The sequence below is a fragment of the Taudactylus pleione genome, unplaced genomic scaffold (genome assembly GCF_031769625.1).
Source record: "Taudactylus pleione unplaced genomic scaffold, aTauple2 ptg000101l, whole genome shotgun sequence".
Lineage (NCBI taxonomy): Eukaryota > Metazoa > Chordata > Amphibia > Anura > Myobatrachidae > Taudactylus > Taudactylus pleione.
The window spans coordinates 103,276-127,388 of record NW_028284503.1 but is presented as its reverse complement, the minus strand read 5'-3'; the positions used below and the strand labels follow the sequence as shown (position 1 = coordinate 127,388).

At 50.9% G+C, this 24,113-nt stretch overlaps 1 protein-coding gene across 1 annotated transcript; it reads left to right on the top strand.

Moving 5' to 3' along the window:
* Positions 1 to 12,764: 12,764 nt before the first annotated feature.
* Positions 12,765 to 23,805, top strand: ATP6V1E1 (ATPase H+ transporting V1 subunit E1). Its single transcript, XM_088470547.1, has 9 exons — positions 12,765 to 12,904; positions 17,957 to 18,022; positions 19,012 to 19,121; positions 19,198 to 19,264; positions 20,681 to 20,770; positions 20,859 to 20,927; positions 21,061 to 21,155; positions 21,463 to 21,550; positions 22,675 to 23,805. The coding sequence occupies exons 1-9, from the start codon at positions 12,872 to 12,874 to the stop codon at positions 22,735 to 22,737; spliced, it is 681 nt and encodes a 226-aa protein (XP_088326673.1). The 5' UTR covers positions 12,765 to 12,871; the 3' UTR covers positions 22,738 to 23,805.
* The last annotated feature ends 308 nt before the right edge of the window (positions 23,806 to 24,113 follow it).

Genomic DNA, 24,113 nt, shown 5'->3' with positions numbered 1-24,113 from the left:
CATACTCCCTGTCATGCTCCCTCCCCTATCATACTCCCTGTAAAACTCCCTCCCCTATCATACTCCCTGTCATGCTCCCTCCCCTATAATACTCCCTGTCATACTCCGTCATGCTCCCTCCCCTATCATACTCCCTTTCATACTCTGTCATGCTCCCTCCCCTATCATACTCCCTGTCATGCTTCCTCCCCTATCATACTCCCTGTCATGCTCCCTCCCCTATCATACTCCCTGTCATACTCCCTCCCCTATCATACTCCCTGTCATGCTCCCTCCCCTATCATACTCCCTGTCATACTCCCTCCCCTATCATACTCCCTATCATACTCCCTCCCCTGTCATACTCCCTCCCCTATCATACACCCTGTCATACTCCCTCCACTATCATACACCCTTTCATACTCTGTCATGCTCCCTCCCCTATCATACTCCCTGTCATACTCCCTCCCCTATCATACTCCCTGTCATGCTTCCTCCCCTATCATACTCCCTATCATGCTCCCTCCCCTATCATGCTGCCTGTCATACTCCTTCCCCTATCATACTCCCTGTCATACTCCGTCATGCTCCCTCCCCTATCATACTCCCTCCCCTGTCATACTCCCTCCCTGTCATGCTCCCTTCCCTATCATACTCCCTGTCATACTCCCTCCCCTATCATACTCCCTGTCATACTCCCTGTCACACTCCCTCCCCTATCATACTCCCTGTCATACTCCCTCCCCTATCATACTCCCTGTCATACTCCCTCCCCTATCATACTCCCTGTCATACTCCCTGTCATGCTCCCTCCCCTATCATACTCCCTGTCATACTCCCTCCCCTATCATACACCCTATCATACTCCCTCTCATACTCCCTCCCCTCTCATACTCCCTCCCCTATCATACTCCCTGTCATACTCCGTCATGCGCCTTCCCCTATCATACTCCCTGTCATACTCCCTCCCCTATCATACTCCCTGTCATACTCCCTCCCCTATCATACTCCCTGTCATACTCCCTGTCATGCTCCCTCCCCTATCATACTCCCTGTCATACTCCCTCCCCTATCATACACCCTATCATACTCCCTCTCATACTCCCTCCCCTCTCATACTCCCTCCCCTATCATACACCCTGTCATACTCCCTCCCCTATCATACACCCTGTCATACTCCGTCATGCTCCCTCCCCTATCATACTCCCTTTCATACTCTGTCATGCTCCCTCCCCTATCATACTCCCTGTCATGCTTCCTCCCCTATCATACTCCCTATCATGCTCCCTCCCCTATCATACTCCCTGTCATACTCCGTCATGCTCCTTCCCCTATCATACTCCCTCCCCTATCATACTCCCTGTCATACTCCCTCCCCTATCATACTCCCAATCAAACTCCCTCCCCTATCATACTCCCTATCATACTCCCTCCCCTATCATACACCCTGTCATACTCCCTCCCCTATCATACACCCTGTCATACTCCCTCCCCTATCATACTCCCTGTCATACTCCGTAATGCTCCCTACACTATCATACTCCCTTTCATACTCTGTCATGCTCCCTCCCCTATCATTCTCCCAGTCATACTCCCTGTCATGCTTCCTCCCCTATCATACTCCCTATCATGCTGCCTGTCATACTCCTTCCCCTATCATACTACCTATCATACTCCCTGTCATACTCCGTAATGCTCCCTCCCCTATCATACTCCCTCCCCTATCATACTCCCTGTCATACTCCCTGTCATACTCTCTCCCCTATCATACTCCCTCCCTGTCATGCTCCCTATCACACTCCCTCCCCTATCATACTCCCTGTCACGCTCCCTCCCCTATCATACACCCTGTCATACTCTCTCCCCTATCATACTCCCTGTCATACTCCCTCCCCTATCATACTCCGTCATGCTCCCTCCCCTATCATACTCCCTGTCATGCTCCCTCCTCTATCATACTCCCTATCATACTCCCTGTCATGCTCCCTCCCCTATCATACTCCCTGTCATACTCCCTCCCTATCATACTCCCTGTCACGCTCCCTCCCCTATCATACACCCTGTCATACTCTCTCCCCTATCATACTCCCTGTCACGCTCCCTCCCCTATCATACACCCTGTCATACTCTCTCCCCTATCATACTCCCTGTCATACTCCCTCCCCTATCATACTCCCTGTCATACTCCCTCCCCTATCATACTCCCTGTCATACTCCCTCCCCTATCATACTCCGTCATGCTCCCTCCCCTATCATACTCCCTGTCATGCTCCCTCCTCTATCATACTCCCTATCATACTCCCTGTCATACTCCCTCCCCTATCATATTCCCTGTCATACTCTCTCCCCTATCATACTCCCTGTCATGCTCCCTCCCCTATCATACTCCCTATCATACTCCCTGTCATGTTCCCTCCCCTATCATACTCCCTGTCATACTCTCTCCCCTATCATACTCCCTGTCATGCTCCCTCCCCTATCATACTCCCTGTCATGCTCCCTCCCCTATCATACTCCCTGTCATGCTTCCTCCCCTATCATACTCCCTGTCATGCTCCCTCCCCTATCATACTCCCTGTCATGCTCCTTCCCCTATCATACTCCCTATCATACTCCCTCCCCTATCATACACCCTGTCATACACCCTCCCCTATCATACACCCTCCCCTATCATACTCCCTCCCCTATCATACTCCCTCCCCTATCATACTCCCTGTCATGCTCCCTCCCCTATCATACTCCCTGTCATACTCCCTCCCCTATCATACTCCCTCTCCTATCATACTCCCAGTCATGCTCCCTCCCCTATCATACTCCCTGTCATGCTCCCTCCTCTATCATACTCCCTGTCATACTCCCTCCCCTATCATACTCCCTGTCATACCCCCTCCCCTATCATACTCCCTGTCATACCCCCTCCCCTATCATACTCCCTATCATACTCCCTCCCCTATCATACTCCCTGTCATACCCCCTCCCCTATCATACTCCCTGTCATACCCCCTCCCCTATCATACTCCCTGTCATACTCCCTCCCCTATCATACTCCCTGTCATACTCCCTCCCCTATCATACTCCCTATCATACTCCCTCCCCTATCATACTCCCTGTCATGTTCCCTCCCCTATCATACTCCCTCCCCTATCATACTCCCTGTCATGTTCCCTCCCCTATCATACTCCCTCCCCTATTATACTCCCTATCATACTCTGTTATGCTCCCTGTATTTATACATGTGCCTCTCCAGCCTTTCAGCTCACCGCACGTCACTGCTTTTTTGCGGTCTCTCGCAGTGCTTCAAAAGCCGCCGCACAATTGACATGCTGCTGGCGTTTGGGAGTGGCGACAGGCTGCGTTCCAGAAAATGGTGGCGTGTCCTTGGACGCAGCTTCACTGTCCCCTGCTGCGTGATTTCACAGGATATCCTGAGTAATCTGAGGGTTTCTTACATGTCCGATGTTGACGCAATCTATACTATGCTGCGTGTGCGGACCCAGCAGTGTATCACAGAAGCCGGCAGTAGTTGTGCCTTTAGCGCCCGCGCTGAATCGTGCACACTTACTCCAAGTATGGCATCATCATAGGCGGCCGGAAGCTTATATGCGTCCACTATAGAGCAGGTTGTTCAAGACCATCACGACTGTGGTCACCCACAGCTATGCGAGCGGCCAGGAGGCCGCTCCATTTTCATGGAGGAGGGCACTGATTCAGAGCGAGCGCTCTGGTCAGAGCGTTGGGCTCTGAATCAGGCTTATAAGACATATCAATTCTAGTACATTCAAGGGTGCATTCAACATTATACATTTCTGGAAGACGTAAGGAAATATACATTGAAGTTAGTTGATCATTACATTCCAGATACATGTTAAATACAAATAATAATTATGGTGAGAACACGAATCCATGTCGCCTGCTCTCTCCCTGTCCATAACTGTGTAACAAATATAAAATAAAGTTTCACTATGATTAAAATCAGCCTTAGGCCCGTATTCAATCTGAAGCGTTAAGTCCGGATCCGCGTTAAGTTACCACCGATTACGTCATTATCGCCTGTTTTGGTTTTCCACCGTATTCAGGGCCTGATTCAGAGCCGGACACTATTTGCGCTCGCTCGTTCAGAAAAAGCGGCCGGCTATTTAAATTGAGCGCTCGCTCTTTGCGGTCTGTTGACGCCTCTATGTCTGAGCAAGCGAACGAAACATGCGCTCGCTATTTTGTAAAGACGCCCCCTGGCCGCTCGCATCCTACGTCATCTCCGCTATTTATATGATTAATCGAGTACATCAAAAGGCGTATGAACTGCTCGCAGTGCTTGTGGTTGGATTTTCCTACCGCAATCATGCGAACAGTTCAGGCTAAGAAACAACCAAGTGACGTGTTCGATGACGCTGCTTTGTTAATTATGCACACCCTTAAAACGCCCGTTTTGACCGTTTGGCACGCCTGCGTTCGAATCTCCACTCCCCGTTTTCAAGCACCTTCCCCTGTTACCACCCACAAACACCTCATCCTGTCACTCAAATTAGCAGGCATTCGCTATTTAGCTGATTTTCGACCGCAATGACTGGTTGGCGCATGCGCATTACGACCCATACGCATGCGCAGATGTGCGAACATCGCTCGGAGCGAACGAGTGGCCGCTTACGAGCGGCTCTGAATCAGGCCCTCAATTTGAAAGACTTTCCGCCTAGGCGTTAAGTCAATTCAATGTAATAGGCTGTAAAGTTTCGCCTATGAATGGCAGGCAGGAAAAAGTGCAGAATTGGGGTTTTGGGGTGCAACGTTGCAGGATCCCCCGTGCAGCCTTCAGACAGTCCCCCAAAGGTAATCTGTGTCAAAAAAAAAAACTTAAGGACACCCCAAAAATTTACTTTGAAAAAGGGGGCAAAAAAAAAAATTATTGGAGTACAAAGTTAAAAACTAGCGAACTTGACTCTGGGGGGTCCCCAAGTATGCCGCAGGTGTTTTTTGTATTACAGGTGTTTGCAGCAGGTGGATTTTTCATGATTTTTCAACTTCACTTTAGCAACTTTGAAATATGCTGACCCCCATTTTCAAGTACCCCAAATTTGCTGGGATAAGTTATTTTCAGAAAAAAATACTCCTGAAACTATTCTGCACCACGTATAGAAAAACGCTATTTAGCAGCTATTGAGCTTGTTTAAAAACACCAAATACCTTCAGCAAGCCAAATCGGGGGGTACCATAGCTAACCCCCATGTCAGAGCATCATTTGGGGGTGTCAGGCTGATTTCCCCAAAAATGACAGCACTTTCCGCTTATTACAGTATCGCCGGGTGCCGTTTACGTGTACTTTCAAATTGAATACAGGGTAAAGCGTGCATGCGTGCGATACTTTAACGCCTACAAATCAGGCGAAGTCAGCGTTAAGTCCGGGCCGCGTTAAGTTAACGCGGCTCGGCTCGAATTGAATACGGGCCATAGTCTAGTCCAGTGCTTATATTTTATGACAGGGGTGGAAACTGCTTTTGGCGCACGTCCCAACACTCTTAAAAGTCTCACAGGGGCGTGGCCAAGGCGCTATGCAGGGAGGGGAATTAGTGATGAAACGTGCGATGGTCAGTGATTTTACAATTGTAAGTGAGTTTGCAATGTTTGCCCCCCATCGATGCTTTTATTCCAATGGCTTGTTCTCATCTGCTGATTGGCTACGGCCGCTGGTCAGCCCCTCCGCCAACCGCTGACTTCCGGCTTGGGACCACTCTGTATGCACGCTGCAGTAAGGTGGCCGAGTCTTTGGGCAAGCCCGCGTGCAGGGTGGAGCAGTCGCTGGAGGGAGCACAGCTACGCCTCCTCGTTTTGGTTACTTGCACCACCCTGCAATCCCAGGGCCCTACACAACCCCCCTCCCCTTTTGGCACCACACTCGCCACTGTTTATGTCACATGTATACCAAGCGGGACCTATACCCGGTCTGTGCCCTCCCACAGTGTGGGTGGCCATAGCCCTGTTCTATAATTCTAGTGGAGAATGCAAATAACCTCTGCTCCCAAGTCCAGCGCCCACACCCGAGCTATATTTAGCGGTAGTCTGCCCCAAATGAGCCCCACTACACCTATCACTGCAGAGTAGGCCGCATTTTGGAGGGTGACACCCGGCTACGGCCCGCACCCCCCGTGACGCCACTGGATGAATATAATGAAAATGGTGATGAAGCGATAATAGCGTTATGTGAACTCGTCAACGGTTGTCGTTTCTGTTTACCAAAAATGAACTTATCATCGTGTTCTGCGCACATTTTCTTCTTGCAAACAGGGGGTGTGTCCTAATTGCAGGAGGCGTGGCCACACTCCCTTAAGGTAAAGAAAAAATGCACATTTTTTTGCAGCACTGCGGGCTGGGGAGGGGGGCGCTGTGAGCCCCTCAGCCTGGTGCAAAGTCAGCGTGGCGTGTGGTCAGTGTGATGGCTCCCCCCCACAGCCACCTGCCGGGCCCCTCTAGCAAGCCCGGGTAATTAGTACCTCCTCCCCCTTGGAGAGAGCGAATGATTGCGGCCTGCGGACGGTTTAAAACAGCAGCAGTCTCATTGCTGAATTTCAATCGTTCTATATAGAATGGTGGGCCTGATTCAGACCCGGTCGCAAGCGCTGAGCGCTCGCAACCGGGTTGATGTTTGCCCACTGGGCATGCGCACGACGGAGCCGGCTCCGTCGGGCGCATGAGTAGGGCCGGATTAAGGTCTGTGGGGGCCCCTGGGCAATGAACGTGTGGGGGCCCCTATCAAAAAAAATAAATAAAAAAATATATATATATTCTCCGCCACATGCTGGTTTTGGACAATATACATACATACATATATATATATATATATATATATACACACACACACCTGTACACATACAAATACATAAATATATACACATATTCATGGTCACACACATATATACTGTATATATACATACACATACCTGTACACATATAAATACATACATATATATGTACATAAATATATATATATATATATATATATACGCACAGATAAACATGATCTGATCTTACATGATCTCGTGGTGTCAGCGGCAGCGGCGGGCCGGAAGCAGCAACAGCAAGAGTTGGACCACCAGATCACTGGCCCGATTCGCGGCTCTTTCAAAAGGGGCGGATCCTAATGTTGGGAGGGGCGGGGCTTAAAAGCGGTCTGTGCCGTGGCAGGCGACTGGAGTACATCAGAGGGATGTCTGTGGCAGGGGGCCGAGGACAGTGTGTGTGGGCCCCCAATGTGTGGGGGCCCCAGGACGACCGCCCCTGTCGCCCCTGCTATAATCCGGCCCTGCGCATGAGCGAGACCCAGCTAGCGACGGGTGCTCCGTCGCTCCGGGTCTCGCACCAAAGGGGGCGAGCTGTCGATGGTGAGTGACAGCTCGCCCCGTTTGGGGGGCGGGCCGTGGGGGGTGGCCGGCCAAACGGAGGCGTTCCCAACGGAACGATTGCCATTTGGGTGCGGCCCCACTGACATCACCAGTGATGTCAGTGGGAGAGATTCCTGCTCTGTTAGAGCCAGAAGCTCTCTGGGGCTTGCGGCCACGAGACCCTACCACAAGGGTCTCGTCGCAAGCCCGATGGTCGCGATGGTCTTGATCATCGCTACCATCAACCTTGCCGCTCGCTATAGCTGTGGGTGGTCACTCACAGCTATGCGAGCGGCCAGGAGACCGAACAAAGAAAAAAAAAATAGCCCTGATTCAGAGCGAGCGCTCGTCAGTCTCTGAATCAGGCCGGAGTCAGACAATTATCATGTGCTTGCCTAATAATATTGTGTACATTTATGTTGCTTATTGAGTGTTAGGTATATCTTTACTCAATATTCTACAACACATGAGAGGAAATTGATTTATTTCCACTGACACTTTCAGAACAGTGTGCTACAAAGAGGCCAATAACTCAATAGGCTGAGCCCAGCGCCCCATCTATTATTTATCATTATTGAATTTATATAACAGCTATTGTACTAATTGGTAGTTAATACTAATAATAATATTTATTTAATAATGTATAAATACATTTTTATATTGTGATGGGGTTTGGGTGAGGAGGAGATGTATATATTATCATTGCCATAAACCAAGTACTGTGAGGATGGGAAGAGATAGTGAGCCTGATTCAGAGCCCTCCTACCTAAAAATGGAGCGGCCTCCTGGCCGCTCGCATAGCTGTGGGTGACCACCCACAGCTTATGTGAGCGGCCAAAAAGATGGTCGCGATGGTCAAGACCATCGGGCTTGCGACAAGACCCTGCAGTAGGGTCTCGCTGCCGCAAGCCCAGGAGTGCTTTTGGCTCTATCAGAGCCAAAAACACTCCCACTGACATCGCTAGTGATGTCAGTGGGGCAGGACCCAGACGGTAGGCGTTCCCATGGGAACGCCTCCGTCTGGGCAGCAATGCCCCCGGCACGCCCACCAAAGGGGGCGTGCTGTCACTCACCATCGACAGCACGCCCCCTTTGGTGCGAGACCGATAGCGACAGCTTGGCTGTCGCTATGCAGGTCTCGCACACGCACACGACAGAGCTCCCTCCGTCGTGAGCATTAGGGCACCATCGACCCGCTTGCGAGCGCTCAGCGCTCGCGAGCGGGTCTGAATTAGGCCCAGTATCTAGCAAGGATGGCCATCGATTATCGATGTTTCATAATCATCAATGGTTTGTGTTCGATGTTGCATGTTGTTGTTGTTTTTAACATCGATGAGGAAGAACCAAATGGTTTCCCGCCATCGATGGAACAGCACAACCGAATGTTTTTTTTTTTTTTTACAAGGTACACGGTGCTCTGACCCAGGACACCCCCGAAGCCCCGCCCCCCAGTTCTGATTGGTCCATGGGCCAGTCAGTCCATGGGCCAGTCAGTCACCATCGGTTAGTGAAACCATCGATAGTCATCCATTGCATAGAGCCATATTCAATTTGAGCTGACCCGCGATACTTTTCCGCCTCCTGGACTTTTCGCCTGTTTTGTAGGCGGAAAAGTATCGCGCACGTGCCCACGTATCCCCGTATTCAATTTGAAAGTACGCGAAAATGGGACCCAGCGAAACTTAAACAAGCGGAAAGTCCTGTCAGATTTTGGGAAAACAGCCTGACACCCCCCAAAAGATGCTCTGACATGGGGATTAGCTATGGTACCCCCCGATTTGGCTTGCTGAAGGTATTTGGAGTTACTAAACGGGCTCAATAGCTGCTAAATAGCGTTTTTATATAAGTGGAGAAGAATAGTATTCAGGATTTTTTTTTGCAGAAAATAACTTATCCCAGCAAATTTGGGGTACTTGAAAATGGGGGTCAGCATATTTAATAGTTGCTAAAGTTCAGTTTTAAAAAACCTTCCGCAAGCCCCTGCAATGAAAAAAACACCTGGAACATAACTGTGTCCCCCAACTTTTTTTTTTTTTCACCCCCAAATTGAAAGTGATATTTTTGGGGTGTCCTTAAGTCTTTTTTAAAAAAATTTCTGACGCAGTTTACCTTTAGGGGACTGCCTTAAGGCTGCACGGGGGTTTCCGCAAAGTTGTACCCCAAAACCCTAATTCTGCACGTTTTTCCGCCTGCCATTCATAGGCGAAACTTTTTTGCCTATTACATTACATTGACTTTCCGCCTAGGTGGAAAGTCTTTCAAATTGAATACGGAAATACTTTCCCACCTGGCGAAATTACGTCATCGGCTTTTCGCTCCAAATAGAATACGGGCCATAGGCCTGTATTCATTTTGAGGCAAAAAGTCCAAACTTTTCGCCAGCTGGACTTTTCGTCTCCTTCGCCTGTTTTACAGGCGGAAAAGTATCGCGCGCGTGCCCGCTATTCCCCGTATTCAATTCGAACGTCGGCGAAATCAGGAACAGGCGAAACTTTGATCGGCGAAAAAATATGGGAATTTTCAGGAAATAATTGTAGGACCCCCCTAAAGATGTCCAGACTTGGGGGATAACTATGGGTACCCCCGTTTTTGCTTTTAAAAGAAAGTTGGGTTTTTAAATAGCCACGGCGGTCCCATCAAATTTGGGGTACCTGAAAATGGGTATTAGCATATTTTTAAGCCCCTAAACGAATTTTTTAAAACTTCTGCAAAAAAGCACCTGCCGCATAATTACAGAATACCCCTGAACCTATTTTGTTTTTGTTTTTTCACCCCAAAATTTGAAACAATTTTTTGGGGGTCTCCCGATTTTTTTTTTCTATTTTTTTTGGAACATTTCATTTTAAAGGGCCATTCCCAAGGGTACAGGCTATTTTTTTTAAAGCCTGCACCCCTAAACCCCAATTCTGCACTTTTTTTCACCTGCTAAAGCCAAGTGAAAATTTATTCCTTTTTTTTCACTTTACTTTTTGCACCATCTACGACAAAAAAACAGAATTTTTGGGAAATGTGCCTGGGACCCCCCTAAAGATGTCCAGATATGGGGGATCACTATGGGTACCCTCATTTCTGCCTGCTGATGGAAGTCTGGGTTTGTAATAGGCGCGGCAGGTGCATATTTGCGGCTATGAAGAAGGGGTGAAGAATAGCGCTTCGTTTTTAAAATAAATATTCCTATCAAATTTGGGGTACATGAAAATGGGGGTAAGCATATTTTTAAGTCCCCAAAGCAATTTTAAAAATTTTGCAAAAATTTACCTGCCGCTACTCTGCGCAATGAAGAAAACATCTGCCGCATACAAGGGAACCCCTGTGGATTTTGTCTATTTTAGAAGTGTTTTTTTTTCATCCCCCAAAAAAGTTTATTTTTTGGGGGGTCCTGATTTTTTATGACAGTTTATTCTTAAATGACATTCCCAGGGGTGCAGGCTATTTTTTTAAGCCTGCACCCATAAACCCCAATTCTGCACTTTTTTTCGGCTGCCAAAGGCCGGCTAATATTTTTCCCCGTTTTTTTACATTGACTTTTCGCACCAGCCAATGGGGCCAATGCTTTGGGGTGTGGTCAGTTTCCATAGGGGATGAGGCCAGCCTCCAGAGAGGCCTGTACGAACATTAGAGTCCATGTAACTGACCCTGTAATACAGTAACAGTAATAAAGTAACAATGTATAATGCAAGTACACAGTCTGAAACCTGACAGAGCAAGTGGTGGGGCCCTCACGCAGAGGGGCCCACCGGGGATTTCCCCTGTAACCCTGTGGGACAGTTCAACCCTGATTCCAGGCATGTATGGTGTTAGCTGATAGAGACAATATACTTTACGTTCAAGTTTATAAGCAGTGTAGTGAGGAATATAGGGGTAGATGTAGACAGGGGCAAGATACAGGCAAAGCCGTACACAGGGGCAGGATACAGAGGACAGCTGTACACAGAGGCAGGATACAGGGGCAGCCGTACACAGGGGCAGGGTACAGGGGCAGTCGTACACAGGGGCAGGATACAGGGGGCAGCTGTACACAGAGGCAGGATACAGGGGGCAGCTGTACACGCGCAGGATACAGGGGACAGCCGTACACAGGGGCAGGATACAGGGGACAGCCGTACACAGGGGCAGGATACAGGGGGCAGCCGTACACAGGGGAAGGATACACGGGCAGGATACAGGGGCAGCTGTACACGGGCAGGATACAGGGGGCAGCCGTACACAGGGGCAGGATACAAGTGGCAGCCGTACACAGGGGCAGGATACAGGGGGCAGCTGTACACAGGGGCAGGATACAGGGGCAGCCGTACACAGGGGCAGGATACAGGGGGCAGCTGTACACAGGGGCAGGATACAGGAGGCAGCTGTACACAGGGGCAGGATACAGGGGGCAGCTGTACACAGGGGCAGGATACAGGGGGCAGCTGTACACAGGGGCAGGATACAGGGGGCAGCTGTACACAGGGGCAGGATACAGGGGGCAGCTGTACACAGGGGCAGGATACAGGGGGCAGCTGTACACAGGGGCAGGATACAGGGGGCAGTTGTATACCGGGGGCAGGATACAGGGGGCAGCTGTACACAGGGGCAGGATACAGGGGGCAGCTGTACACAGGAGCAGGATACAGGGGGCAGCTGTACACAGGGGCAAGATACAGGGTGCAGCTGTACACAGGGGCAGGATACAGGGGGCAGCTGTACACAGGGGCAGGATACAGGGGGCAGCTGTACACAGGGGCAGGATACAGGAGGCAGCTGTACACAGGGGGCAGCTGTACACAGGGGCAGGATACAGGGGGCAGCTGTACACAGGGGCAAGATACAGGGTGCAGCTGTACACAGGGGCAGGATACAGGGGGCAGCTGTACACAGGGGCAGGATACAGGGGGCAGCTGTACACAGGGGCAGGATACAGGAGGCAGCTGTACACAGGGGCAGCTGTACACAGAGGCAGCTGTACACAGGGGGCAGCTGTACACAGGGGCAGGATACAGGGGGCAGCTGTACACAGGGGCAAGATACAGGGGGCAGCTGTACACAAGGGCAGGATATAGGGGGCAGCTGTACACAGGGGGCAGCTGTACACAGGGGCAGGATATAGGGGGCAGCTGTACACAGGGGCAGGATACAGGAGGCAGCTGTACACAGGGGGCAGCTGTACACAGGGGCAGGATACAGGGGGCAGCTGTACACAGGGGCAGGATACAGGGGGCAGCTGTACACAGGGGCAGGATACAGGGGGCAGCTGTACACAGGGGCAGGATACAGGGGGCAGCTGTACACAGGGTCAGGCATAAGATCTAGGTATCAGGTAATATATATGACCTCTATGGATACAAGGAACTGGCAGCTACACAAATAATAGGCGGGTCCCATGACACATGGGCGTGGTCAGTGTCCCTGGGTCTGTCACATGACCGGGAAGTGGGCGGTGCTTTGTGTGAGTCAGGTGACCGGTGTATAAGAGGAAGCAGCCGGCGCTCGGTGTCTCCGTCTTTCCCGTGTCCGTCTCCCGCAGCCCCGGTCATACCGGCACCATGGCGCTCAGCGATGCCGACGTCCAGAAGCAGGTGAGACGGCTCCGATAACTGGAAGGAGGGGGGCTGCGGCGTTCCCGGGTACAGTGTCTGAGTGTTCGGGTACCCCCTGTCCTCTGCCCGGTGCGGGGTGAGAGCTCCGCGGCGCCTCCTCTGGCGTCATCCGGTACTGAGGCTGTGCAGCGGCCCTGCTCCCCGATCCCTGCTCCGTCCTTGAATCCCGGCTGCCCCCCTGTGTGGTGTGACCCCCCCCCCCCAATCCTGTGCTGCTCCCCTCTGTGGTGTGACTGGGATGCCCCCCCCCACCCCCCAATCCTGTGCTGCTCCCCTCTGTGGTGTGACTGGGATGCCCCCCCCCCCCCAATCCTGTGCTGCTCCCCTCTGTGGTGTGACTGGGATGCCCCCCCCCCCCCAATCCTGTGCTGCTCCCCTCTGTGGTGTGACTGGGATGCCCCCCCCCCCCCAATCCTGTGCTGCTCCCCTCTGTGGTGTGACTGGGATGCCCCCCCCCCCAATCCTGTGCTGCTCCCCTTCTGTGGTGTGACTGGGATGCCCCCCCCCCCAATCCTGTGCTGCTCCCCTTCTGTGGTGTGACTGGGATGCCCCCCCCCCCAATCCTGTGCTGCTCCCCTCTGTGGTGTGACTGGGATGCCCCCCCCCCCCAATCATGTGCTGCTCCCCTTCTGTGGTGTGACTGGGATGCCCCCCCCCAATCCTGTGCTGCTCCCCTCTGTGGTGTGACTGGGATGCCCCCCCCAATCCTGTGCTGCTCCCCTCTGTGGTGTGACTGGGATGCCCCCCCCCCCCCCAAATCCTGTGCTGCTCCCCTCTGTGGTGTGACTGGGATGCCCCCCCCCCCCCAATCCTGTGGTGTGACCGGGATGCCCCGCCCCCCCCCCCCCCCCAATCCTGTGGTGTGACCGGGATGCCCCCCTCCCAATCCTGTGCTGCTCCCCTCTATGGGGTGACCCTGATGAGTAACATGGAGTCACATGATGTGCGGTGTCATGTGACCTGGCAGATTGGGGAACTGAGCTCCCATTCTCCGGCTGATGTGCAAGGGGGGGGGGGGGGGGGGTGTATGAGAGTGCCGCCTTTTGCCTTTTCTATACATTATTTTATGGAGGGCATCCCAATCTACAGATATACAGGATTTGGGTGCCAATCCTGTGTCTGTACCCTCCTGTGATGGGCACATAGAGATGGGTGAGAGTGTAAATCCACGGTCTCTCTTGCACCCAGTATAGTGAGATACAAATGCGCGTTGATGTCTAGTATCAGTCTCAGTGTACAGATAGGCGCCGGTGCCCAGCAGGATGCACATATACACTATTTATTTCTCTGTGCATACAATGAGGGCACAGGCTGTATACCCAGTTTCTGCCAGGCACTGTAATGCCGCCCCATCTCAGTAGTGCCCTCATTGAGTTTCTCCGTTCCCTGCTGGCGAGTTGGCTGTGCTGACCTGGCGTGTTCCTTCTGACATGTAGCCCAGGCCTCCCCCGTGTGTGTGAGATCTCCGCAGTCTGCTCCAACCTGCTCTGTTGACTGTAAACAGTGGGATTGTCCCAGTCTGCCCTCATCTAGATCCATGGTGGCCGCATCCAGCCAGCGCAGGGTTCCGGGCAGTCGCTGTGGGGTGGTGCCTGCTGTGTGTATAAACCTGTAATGGGCGACCTCTGATGGAAGCGTCTGTACATTTAATACCGGATCCGCTTGTCTGACATACAGCAGTACAGAGGCTTATTGTCTTCCTGGCCGGCTGGTCTGGCACTAGCTGGAGGATCTGCTGACCACATCTTCTTGTCATTGCAGTTACTAAAGGAGCCTACACATAGCGATGTGCTCACAATCCCACCATGTGTACGGTTTCCCCCTGAACTCTCCCCGGCAGTCGTGGGCACGATTTGGTCTGAAAAAGCTGCCAATCTGACGCACAAGCTATCGCGCCTCCTAAACCCCTCCTGACTCGAGATTGTCAGATCTGCCCTACAGCACGGCAGATCTGGAGATGCGATGTGCGACCTGCGGGGACACGCATCGTGAACGTGAGTGGGGACTCACAATTTGGGCATATTTTACACGATCTGTCGTTCCGATGCGTCGGAATCGGCCAGATCGGGTAAAATATCACTGTGTAGGCACCTTAAGAGCCGCTGTTTGCACTGCAGTGTTGGCAGAGTTTGATAGAAACCAACCACATTGGCAGAATGAGAGTCAGATCGTTTATGGCTCATGTTATGCAAAAGAGTCTGGCTATATAAGGCTTAGTGTGGGGGCTTTGCACTGCTGGGGATTAGGGGGTCTCAGCCTTTAGGGGTATCCCTCCCTATCATCCCCTGATGTGAAGTGGTAGAGTTAATAATGCTTTGCTGATATAGATGACCAGGACACACAATGCTGGTACAGCTTCTAGGTACCCCCCCCCCCCCTTCTAGATGTCATCATTGGGCCCTTTGTGTCTGCTCCCCCCGGGGACTAACGGCCGGACATGACCTGAGATCACTGCAGCTCCTGGGGCTGGTCCGACGCCTTCTGTTTCCTAAATATCTGGATTCAGTGACAATATTATGAGTAACAACAGTGTCCCCAGCACCTTGTCTATCAGGGTGATGCTTTGTATATACTGAGCTCTTCCCGTACACACTTATGTGGTGTATACAGGTAATACACGGCTACTGGACATGCGGGCAAAGAAATGAATGGGGGCTATCTGCGTCCCTCCCGCCATTATCCCCATATACAGATACACGGCTCAGCATTGACGCTGATTTTCAACCTCTTTCACCACGAGGAACAATACACAAGATTTTATAATTGCTGTGGCACACTCTCCAGTGACGCAGCGTGCCTGACCTATGCAATAACATACACATTGGCCTCTGCAGGAATAACACGCACACTACATTGGCCTCCGCAGGAATAAAAACACACATACTACATTGGCCTCTGCAGGAATAACACACACATACTACATTGGCCTCTGCAGGAATAACACACACATACTACATTGGCCTCTGCAGGAATAACACACACATACTACATTGGCCTCTGCAGGAATAACACACACATACTACATTGGCCTCCGCAGGAATAACACACACACTACATTGGCCTCCGCAGGAATAACACACACACTACATTGGCCTCTGCAGGAATAACACACACATACTACATTGGCCTCTGCAGGAATAACACACACATACTACATTGGCCTCCGCAGGAATAACACACACACTACATTGGCCTCTGCAGGAATAACACACACTACATTGGCCTCTGCAGGAATAACACACACAATGTTGGCCTCCACAGGAATAAAAACACACACACTACATTGGCCTCCGCAGGAATAAAAACACACACACACTACATTGGCCTCCGCAGGAATAAAAACACACACACACACTACATTGGCCTCCGCAGGAATAAAAACACACACACACACACACACACTACATTGGCCTCCGCAGGAATAAAAACACACACACACACACTACATTGGCCTCCGCAGGAATAAAAACACACACACACACACACACTACATTGGCCTCCGCAGGAATAAAAACACACACACACACTACATTGGCCTCCGCAGGAATAAAAACACACACACACACACACTACATTGGCCTCCGCAGGAATAAAAACACACACACACACACTACATTGGCCTCCGCAGGAATAAAAACACACACCCACACACTACATTGGCCTCCGCAGGAATAAAAACACACACACACACACACACTACATTGGCCTCCGCAGGAATAAAAACACACACACACACACTACATTGGCCTCCGCAGGAATAAAAACACACACACACACACACTACATTGGCCTCCGCAGGAATAAAAACACACACACACTACATTGGCCTCCGCAGGAATAAAACACACACACACACACACACACACACTACATTGGCCTCCGCAGGAATAAAAACACTCACACACACACACTACATTGGCCTCCGCAGGAATAAAAACACACACACACACACACACTACATTGGCCTCCGCAGGAATAAAAACACACACACACTACATTGGCCTCCGCAGGAATAAAAACACACACACACACACTACATTGGCCTCCGCAGGAATAAAAACACTACAGTACAAGTGCGCTGAGCTGACCGCCATGGCACAGTGGTTGAAAAACGCTGACCTAATTGCTGCATTTTACTCACCTGCCCCCGTCCGTGTAATATAGAACCAGCTCAACTATTCCAGCGCACCCATATATAATTGCCATGGAGTCGCCATTCAGAATTTTGAGATGGTTAAAATGTATAGTGCAAATGTTGACGTTAGTTGTCGACATTCCTTAGGCATCCTGCTGTCGACATTTTTTACTTCCAACATAACATGTATCCCTTTATAATGTATGTGCAGGGGACAGCTAAGAGAAATGGTATTATGTCTATATAATCTCTGTATGAAGAACTTTTTTAAATCCTCAGTTTGCCTTTTGCGAAGCATTTTATTTTATGGCTGAACTGGGGAGTTGTGAGGCTGCTTCCATATATCGTATGTACTATTATCCAGCGATGTCACTGGCGCCATTTGTGAGCCCCTGGTCGCTGCGTATCCGAGAGTAGTCGTCATTCTAGCCCCCTGCACCTGTCACACCCTGTGCAGTACCTCTCTCCAGCCTGGGGTGTTGCTCTCGGCTCTGGTGCTTCTAGTACACTCAGATGATGCAACAAACTGCTGAGATAGACCAGAGTGCTAGAAGCACCAGCGCAGAGAGTGATGCCCCAGGCAAGAGAGAGGAACTGCAGGGGCTGTGACAGGCACAGGGGGCTAGAATGAAGACTACTAGAGATTTGGCTAAGCTTGCAACATGGAGGTCACCGCGGAGCGTGGGGAATGGCCGACGTTCTGTCTCTGTTTTGTGTCAGTAATGATTATTAACGTACAAGGTGCCACAAATTACTGATTGCAGCAAAGAGACAAATCCGGATGTGTCACATGAGCGTTTAATACGCTACACGCCATAGCGCTGTTTCCACACATGCGCCTCGGAGGGAAGATGACCGGTATCTGCCACTTATAGGCTTTACGTTCTGTCTTGCAGATCAAACACATGATGGCTTTCATTGAACAGGAGGCCAATGAGAAAGCAGAAGAGATTGATGCGAAGGTAACTGGGATAATCTGCCGTAACTATCGATGGATGACATTTCCAGCCGGGGCCACTTAATAACGTAGACCGGTATCCATGTGTCGGCAGGCCGGGGTATACAAGTTGTCTCTCTAATTCGAAGGGAACATTTCACCTAATTTACTGGTAGTTTGTGTTTGTGCACAATCTTCAGGTCTGTGGGTCTGATTCAGCCAGGAACGCACGGATACAGACGGGCGCACCCGGCCGCTGCGAGAATATGCTAATCAATGCAAACGCACAGAGACCACAGCACAAGATGCAGCGCCCAGCCCCGTACTATCCTGCCAATCTCCCTTTACTCACAGCCTGATGGGTACGCAAGATGGCGTAAACATCGGGAACCATCGGATCCATTAGCATAATAGTAGTGACCTGACCTTGCCGCAGGATTTTGGCCGCTTCCTGTGTACAGCTTCCGGTATGGCTGCGTATGCCGTCGCACTGCCTTAATTATGCACGTCGTGCCTTAATTATGCACGCCCCCTATAACGGCGTTATAACGCCTGCGTTTCCCTGCCCCCCCCTCGTTACCACTCACAAATGGCACAACTGTCAATCAATATCTGAGGGGACTGCGTGTAGTCTGCGTACCCTAACACGATCGCACTGGCCAGTTTGCGCAGTGCAAAAGCATCGGCTGCGTGCGTTCTCTCCTGTGCGTTCCTTGCTGGATCAGGCCCTGTGTACAAATGACTCGGGAGCTTTTTAGAATAGAAGATGTATGATGTAAAGCTCTTGCCATGGGGGGGGGGATGATCTTCCTGCTACGCACCGGAGACTTCCTGTCATGTGAGGTGGTGAGTTGGAATGACCGGTCGGTAAGGAGCCCCATCGGCTGAGGTTTCCGGTCGGCATGTTCTGTGTCTGGCCTTATAATCTGACCCCTACACACATGAAGTGTATACTGTGTCTCTGTGGTGCCCGGGAGCTGGCGTCATCCTCTTCTCGTACCTGTAACCTCTCAGGCAGAAGAGGAGTTTAACATCGAGAAGGGCCGACTGGTGCAGACGCAGCGACTGAAGATCATGGAGTATTACGAGAAGAAGGAGAAGCAGATTGACCAGCAGAAGAAGATGTAAGTACAGGGCTGGCAGACGGCCGCGTGTCCTCTGATCTAGAGCCAGCGCTGACCTCTCTCCTGTCACCTGCAGCCAGATGTCCAACCTGATGAACCAGGCCAGGCTGAAGGTGCTGAAGGCGCGAGATGACCTTATAAGTGTGAGTGCAGCCGTTCTATCCTGTTACCTGTCTCATTACTGTGACCTCGGGGGAAAGTACATCTCCAGCTCCTGAGATATATGCCCTAGAATGTACAGGGGATTGGTGACACGAGTTATGTTGGGGGGGGGGGGGGGGGGGGGAGAGAATGTGTTCCCCTCTGATTAGTGAGGCCGTCCGCAGTGTTCTCCACAGAAATAGTTTCCAGCCAGGTGGCATCCAAAAGTAGCCGGGTGGGGGCCTTCGCAAGTATGCGTGCGCCGGAGAAAAGGGGCATCTCCCTTACCAATCCAGCCCGACAGGTCTCAGGCTGCTCCCCCACTGGCTCTCAGTCAAAGTGCCCATTATACAGTGCCCCCTGTAGTTTAACTTTGCCCTTATGCAGTGCTCCCACGCTTAAATAGTGTCCCCAGACTGGTCCCTTATGCTGTGCCCCCAGGCTTAAATAGTGCCCCTTATGCAGTGCCCCCAGGCTGGCCCCTTATGCAGTGCCCCCAGGCTGGCCCCTTATGCAGTGCCCCCAGGCTGGCCCCTTATGCAGTGCCCCCAGGCTGGCCCCTTATGCAGTGCCCCCAGGCTGGCCCCTTATGCAGTGCCCCCAGGCTGGCCCCTTATGCAGTGCCCCCAGGCTGGCCCCTTATGCAGTGCCCCCAGGCTGGCCCCTTATGCAGTGCCCCCAGGCTGGCCCTGGCCCCAGCCGAGCACTTACCTTTACTTGCTGGATGTAACTGGATCCAGCAGGCGCGTGGGGCAGGCTCCTCACGTCGCGGGTGACGTGATGACGTCACCCGCGCAGTGCATCACTGGGAAACGCTGGCCTCTGAAGCGACCAGAGGCAAAAGAAGCCTCCGATCACTTCAGAGGTCAGCGTTCCACAGCGGGGGTCGGCGGGGAAAAGTGCCGGGCGGCAGGCTGTTTCTGCCGGGCGATGCACCTGTGCCTCCCGTTGGTCCCTCCATCTTCTCCATGCAGAACAGATTCTTGTGAAAGAATCGCTGAGCAAATTCATCCCAGACATCTATTATCTTGTATTACGCTGGGGGCTGGGTGGTTTCATAAACTAGTTCATAGAATAGATGTCCATTGAGTGGCTGGATTGGTCCATTAGCCAATTTACTGAGATTGTGCCATGTTTTTACTGGGATGTGGTCAGAATGCTGGCGCTGGAATACCAACACCTGTCAGAGGCGGCATCCTAACCGCTGGAATCCCAAAGGTAAGTAGGGTGGTTGGGGGGTTAGGTTTAGGGTGTAGGGAGGAGGAGGCGGTTGGGTTTAGGCATCGGGGAGGGAAGGTTGGACCAACAGTTGTCTGTTTCCTAACAATATCGGGATTCCTGTGTCTGAATTCTAAGGTATTTACCTCCTCATGTAGCTCATTTCTCTCCTCCATCCTAACTGAACCCACTTCCCGTAGGATTTGCTGAGTGAGGCTAAGCAGAGACTTGCCCGCGTGGTGAAGGACACTGCTCGTTACCAAGCCCTGCTGGACGGACTAATTCTGCAGGTAGGGACCAGGTCTGAGCTGTGATACCTTGTTTATAATTCTTGCACGTTACCTGTCTCACACCTGCACCTCCGCCTCCTCCCCGCAGGGTCTGTACCAGCTGCTGGAAGCCAAGGTCCTGATCCGGTGTCGTAAGCAGGACCTGCCCCTCATTAAGGTGAGTCCTGGGGGATATTTAAGGCCTACGCTGTGCTTGGAAGATAATGCAGATGGGAGCAGGGGGTCCTTACCTTCTGTGCTGTAATACGGCTGTTACTGCTGCCAGTCATCCCTATAACTCCTTCTTCCAGGCTTCTGTACAGAAAAATATCCCAGCCTACAAGGCATCTACTAAGAGAGACCTAGAGGTGGTAATTGACCAGGAGAACTTTCTGGCTCCTGAAATGTGAGTTCTGTTTGTATGATTCATTTATAGAGACTCCTCAATATACATTCTTGTGTGGGAGCTGCCATATTGACCAGGTGATGTATCACCAGTAGGTAATGGTAGAACAGCTCCACCCAGTGGTCAAACAGTGATGTGAAAATGGTAGAAACCTGTCTTGTATTTACGTTAAGGCTTCTCTCCCACTCATACAAGGCGGCTTTCCTTAGAAGATCTGGGCTATGAATAAGATTGGGAGAAGGGAGGGGTGACAATAATATTACACGTATTTCCCGTACCTACCTCTAATCATGTTCATTATCCGCAGTGCTGGAGGGATCGAGATCTACAACGCTGAAGGAAAGATAAAGGTGGCAAACACACTGGAAAGCCGCCTGGACCTGATCGCACAGCAGGTACGCGTCCCGGCTGGCGCTAACCCTGCCTTATCGCTCTTACTGGTATACATGTCCCAGGGGTATATAATGTGCTTGTTTACAGAAGTGGAGATGTTGCCCTTAGCAACCAATCAGATTCTAGGTATTCTCTTCTAGAAGGTGCTAAATAAAGAAGTAGAATCTGGTTGCTATGGGCAACATCTCCACCTCTAATCCCGCACATTAGTAAATATTCCCCTTAGTGTCTAACGCTGTAGTTACATAAACTTGGTTTTGACACCTCCTTTCTATCTTGCTGTGTAGTATAAGGGCCTCTAGGTGGCGCTGCTGTTAGATCACAGAACTACCTCGGGCCTCGGCCACGTCAGTGGCAGATGCCAACCTTTCGTGTTGTCTCCAGCGGCATGTGATTTGGGGATCATGGCCACGGGGCATGTACCCAGATTATTAGGACATAGGGGCTATTGCTAGTATCAGCCCCTCCCTGGGGTACAAGTCTGAATGTGCAAGGGCTGAGACGCCCACTTAGTGTGTCCTTAGACCCGAGCTTTGGTCGCACTTGCCCCTATGTTTGGTGCAGTATCTCCATCATAGTAACGACCTTCAATGGGATTAAGCGTCTGAGCGTGTAACCCCATCGTGGACAAACCCGTGACACTCTCATAACACAGACCCGCCCTGTGCGTTTGAATAGTCACAGCCCAGGAACGCCCGGCTCATTTCATGTACGTCTGTCGCTACTGCGCCTCTGTGCGTACTCGCCGCGGGACACGTGCGCTGTACAAGTTTGTAGGGATTTTCTTGCAGCAGCAAAAATCTTTTATTGAACTCTGTAGACTTTGCATTGTATGTGTCTCTGTGTCTGGTCCTCACTGTTATATCCTTCCCCGGAGCTAGGACAGGAACACACAGGGCTGTAATATTGGGCATATTATTGAGAGAACCCTGTTTTTGGGGGGGGACAAAGGAAAATTTTTTTTTATGTATTTGACAATAATTGTCCTTTCGGTGGCGTTTTATTAATTTTCTGCACCTGTGCGTAATCTGCCTGCTCTGTGCTATGAGCCCTCAGCTCTATATATTAGAGAGCCGTATGCCCCGCCAGACCCTGCGCTAATCTATTTACCCGTTCTCTTCTCCAGATGATGCCGGAGATCCGAGTGGCGCTGTTTGGCGCCAACACAAACCGCAAGTTCATGGACTGATCTCTCTGCTAACACAGACCCTGAATATATTATTATGCTCCATTGTCCGTTTCAGTCGTTGTTCTGCTTTAGTTACTAGACCTGTGTAATAGAAACGTGTGTAGGGGGAGGCAGCAGGATTCCTGGGGGTATTAGGTGGGTGCGGGGGGCTCAGCTATTGTATCTGATCTGTGTGTACAGTAGCTGCTGATTCCCTATGTGTGGACCAGGGCTCTATCTCTCCCCTGTAATTACATGTAGGTAGGATGAAGCCTAGATATAGATGTACATTGTTATTGCTGTTGTAAATATCTCTTCCCTGTGCTCCGATACCTCTAATCCAAACCAGAGAATTTCTGTAATCCTGGGGTATAAATGGATGTGTTCTCTCTGTGTGTAATGTGGTATAGTCCACAAGTGATATGTCTAAAGACAAATTGCTCTGTTCCAAAGAGTTGCAATTGGTAACATCAAAAAGAGGGGTTTTCAGAAAATAGACCCTCTTCTGTATTGTATGAAATATTGCTCAAATGTATCAACACTCACTTAGTAATTCCTCCGCTATTGTCCTGGAGTCTTTTAGTGCAAACTGTCTGGGACATCCCAGTAACAAACTATACGACATTACATATACAGCGAGTAACATACACAGAAGCTGGCGTTACTCCTGGGCTGAGGTTGGACAAATCATCGCTGGTGTATCTCGCCCATCATTATCTTGCGTCATCTAGGGTGTAGTAGTTACATTTGCGCAGCTCTCTCTGCACGAAGCCCAGAAACGCTTGTGTAAATTTGCGGCTATATTTGTGCTTGTGATGAAAGTTGTGGAAGGAAAGTAAATGTTCTGCCGCTGCTTTGCGCCTGTGTTACATTGTCGCCATGTGCGGGCGGCCGTCTGTTACACGCTCTGATCACTGTCTGATGGAAAATGCTGTTGTGCCCGTTATGATCTGGAGTACAGTCTGCAGCCTCCCTCCCTACCCCCCACCCTGCCTGGCCCATCCTGCTCTGCTGGGACATGTGGTTCTCCGATCTGTCCCAGTGTCAAGTGTGACGTCTTTATTTATTACAATTAAAACTTTGACAACCTCTTGCCTATATTTTATTAACAAGGGTCTATCAGTTTATATTGGTTATTTTGATTTTATATTCTTTGAGATGATCTGGAAGCTGCTAGCACAATATGCAGAGTAAGTTTAGATGGGGAGTAAAACAGAAACTACCTGCACTTAGGGACTGGTGCTCCGTGTACTGCGGCTGATAGCTGTGTCCATTTCCATATTGGGAGTGTGTGTCCTGCTCTGTTAGCTGTACACATACAGTAGTTACTAATTGGAGGTTGCAGAAGATGTTACGTCTTTTTACCAGTGATGAAGCCTCTACCGTTCCTGGTCTGG

What these genes read in the sequence shown, in the direction of transcription:
- ATP6V1E1 (XM_088470547.1), top strand. Translation starts at nt 12,872, where the DNA reads ATGGCGCTCAGCGATGCCGACGTCCAGAAGCAG. An exon ending in ATGCCGACGTCCAGAAGCAG is followed by an intron (nt 12,905 to 17,956) that starts GTGAGACGGCTC and finishes TCTGTCTTGCAG; the next exon opens with ATCAAACACATGATGGCTTT. An exon ending in AACTTTCTGGCTCCTGAAAT is followed by an intron (nt 21,156 to 21,462) that starts GTGAGTTCTGTT and finishes CATTATCCGCAG; the next exon opens with TGCTGGAGGGATCGAGATCT.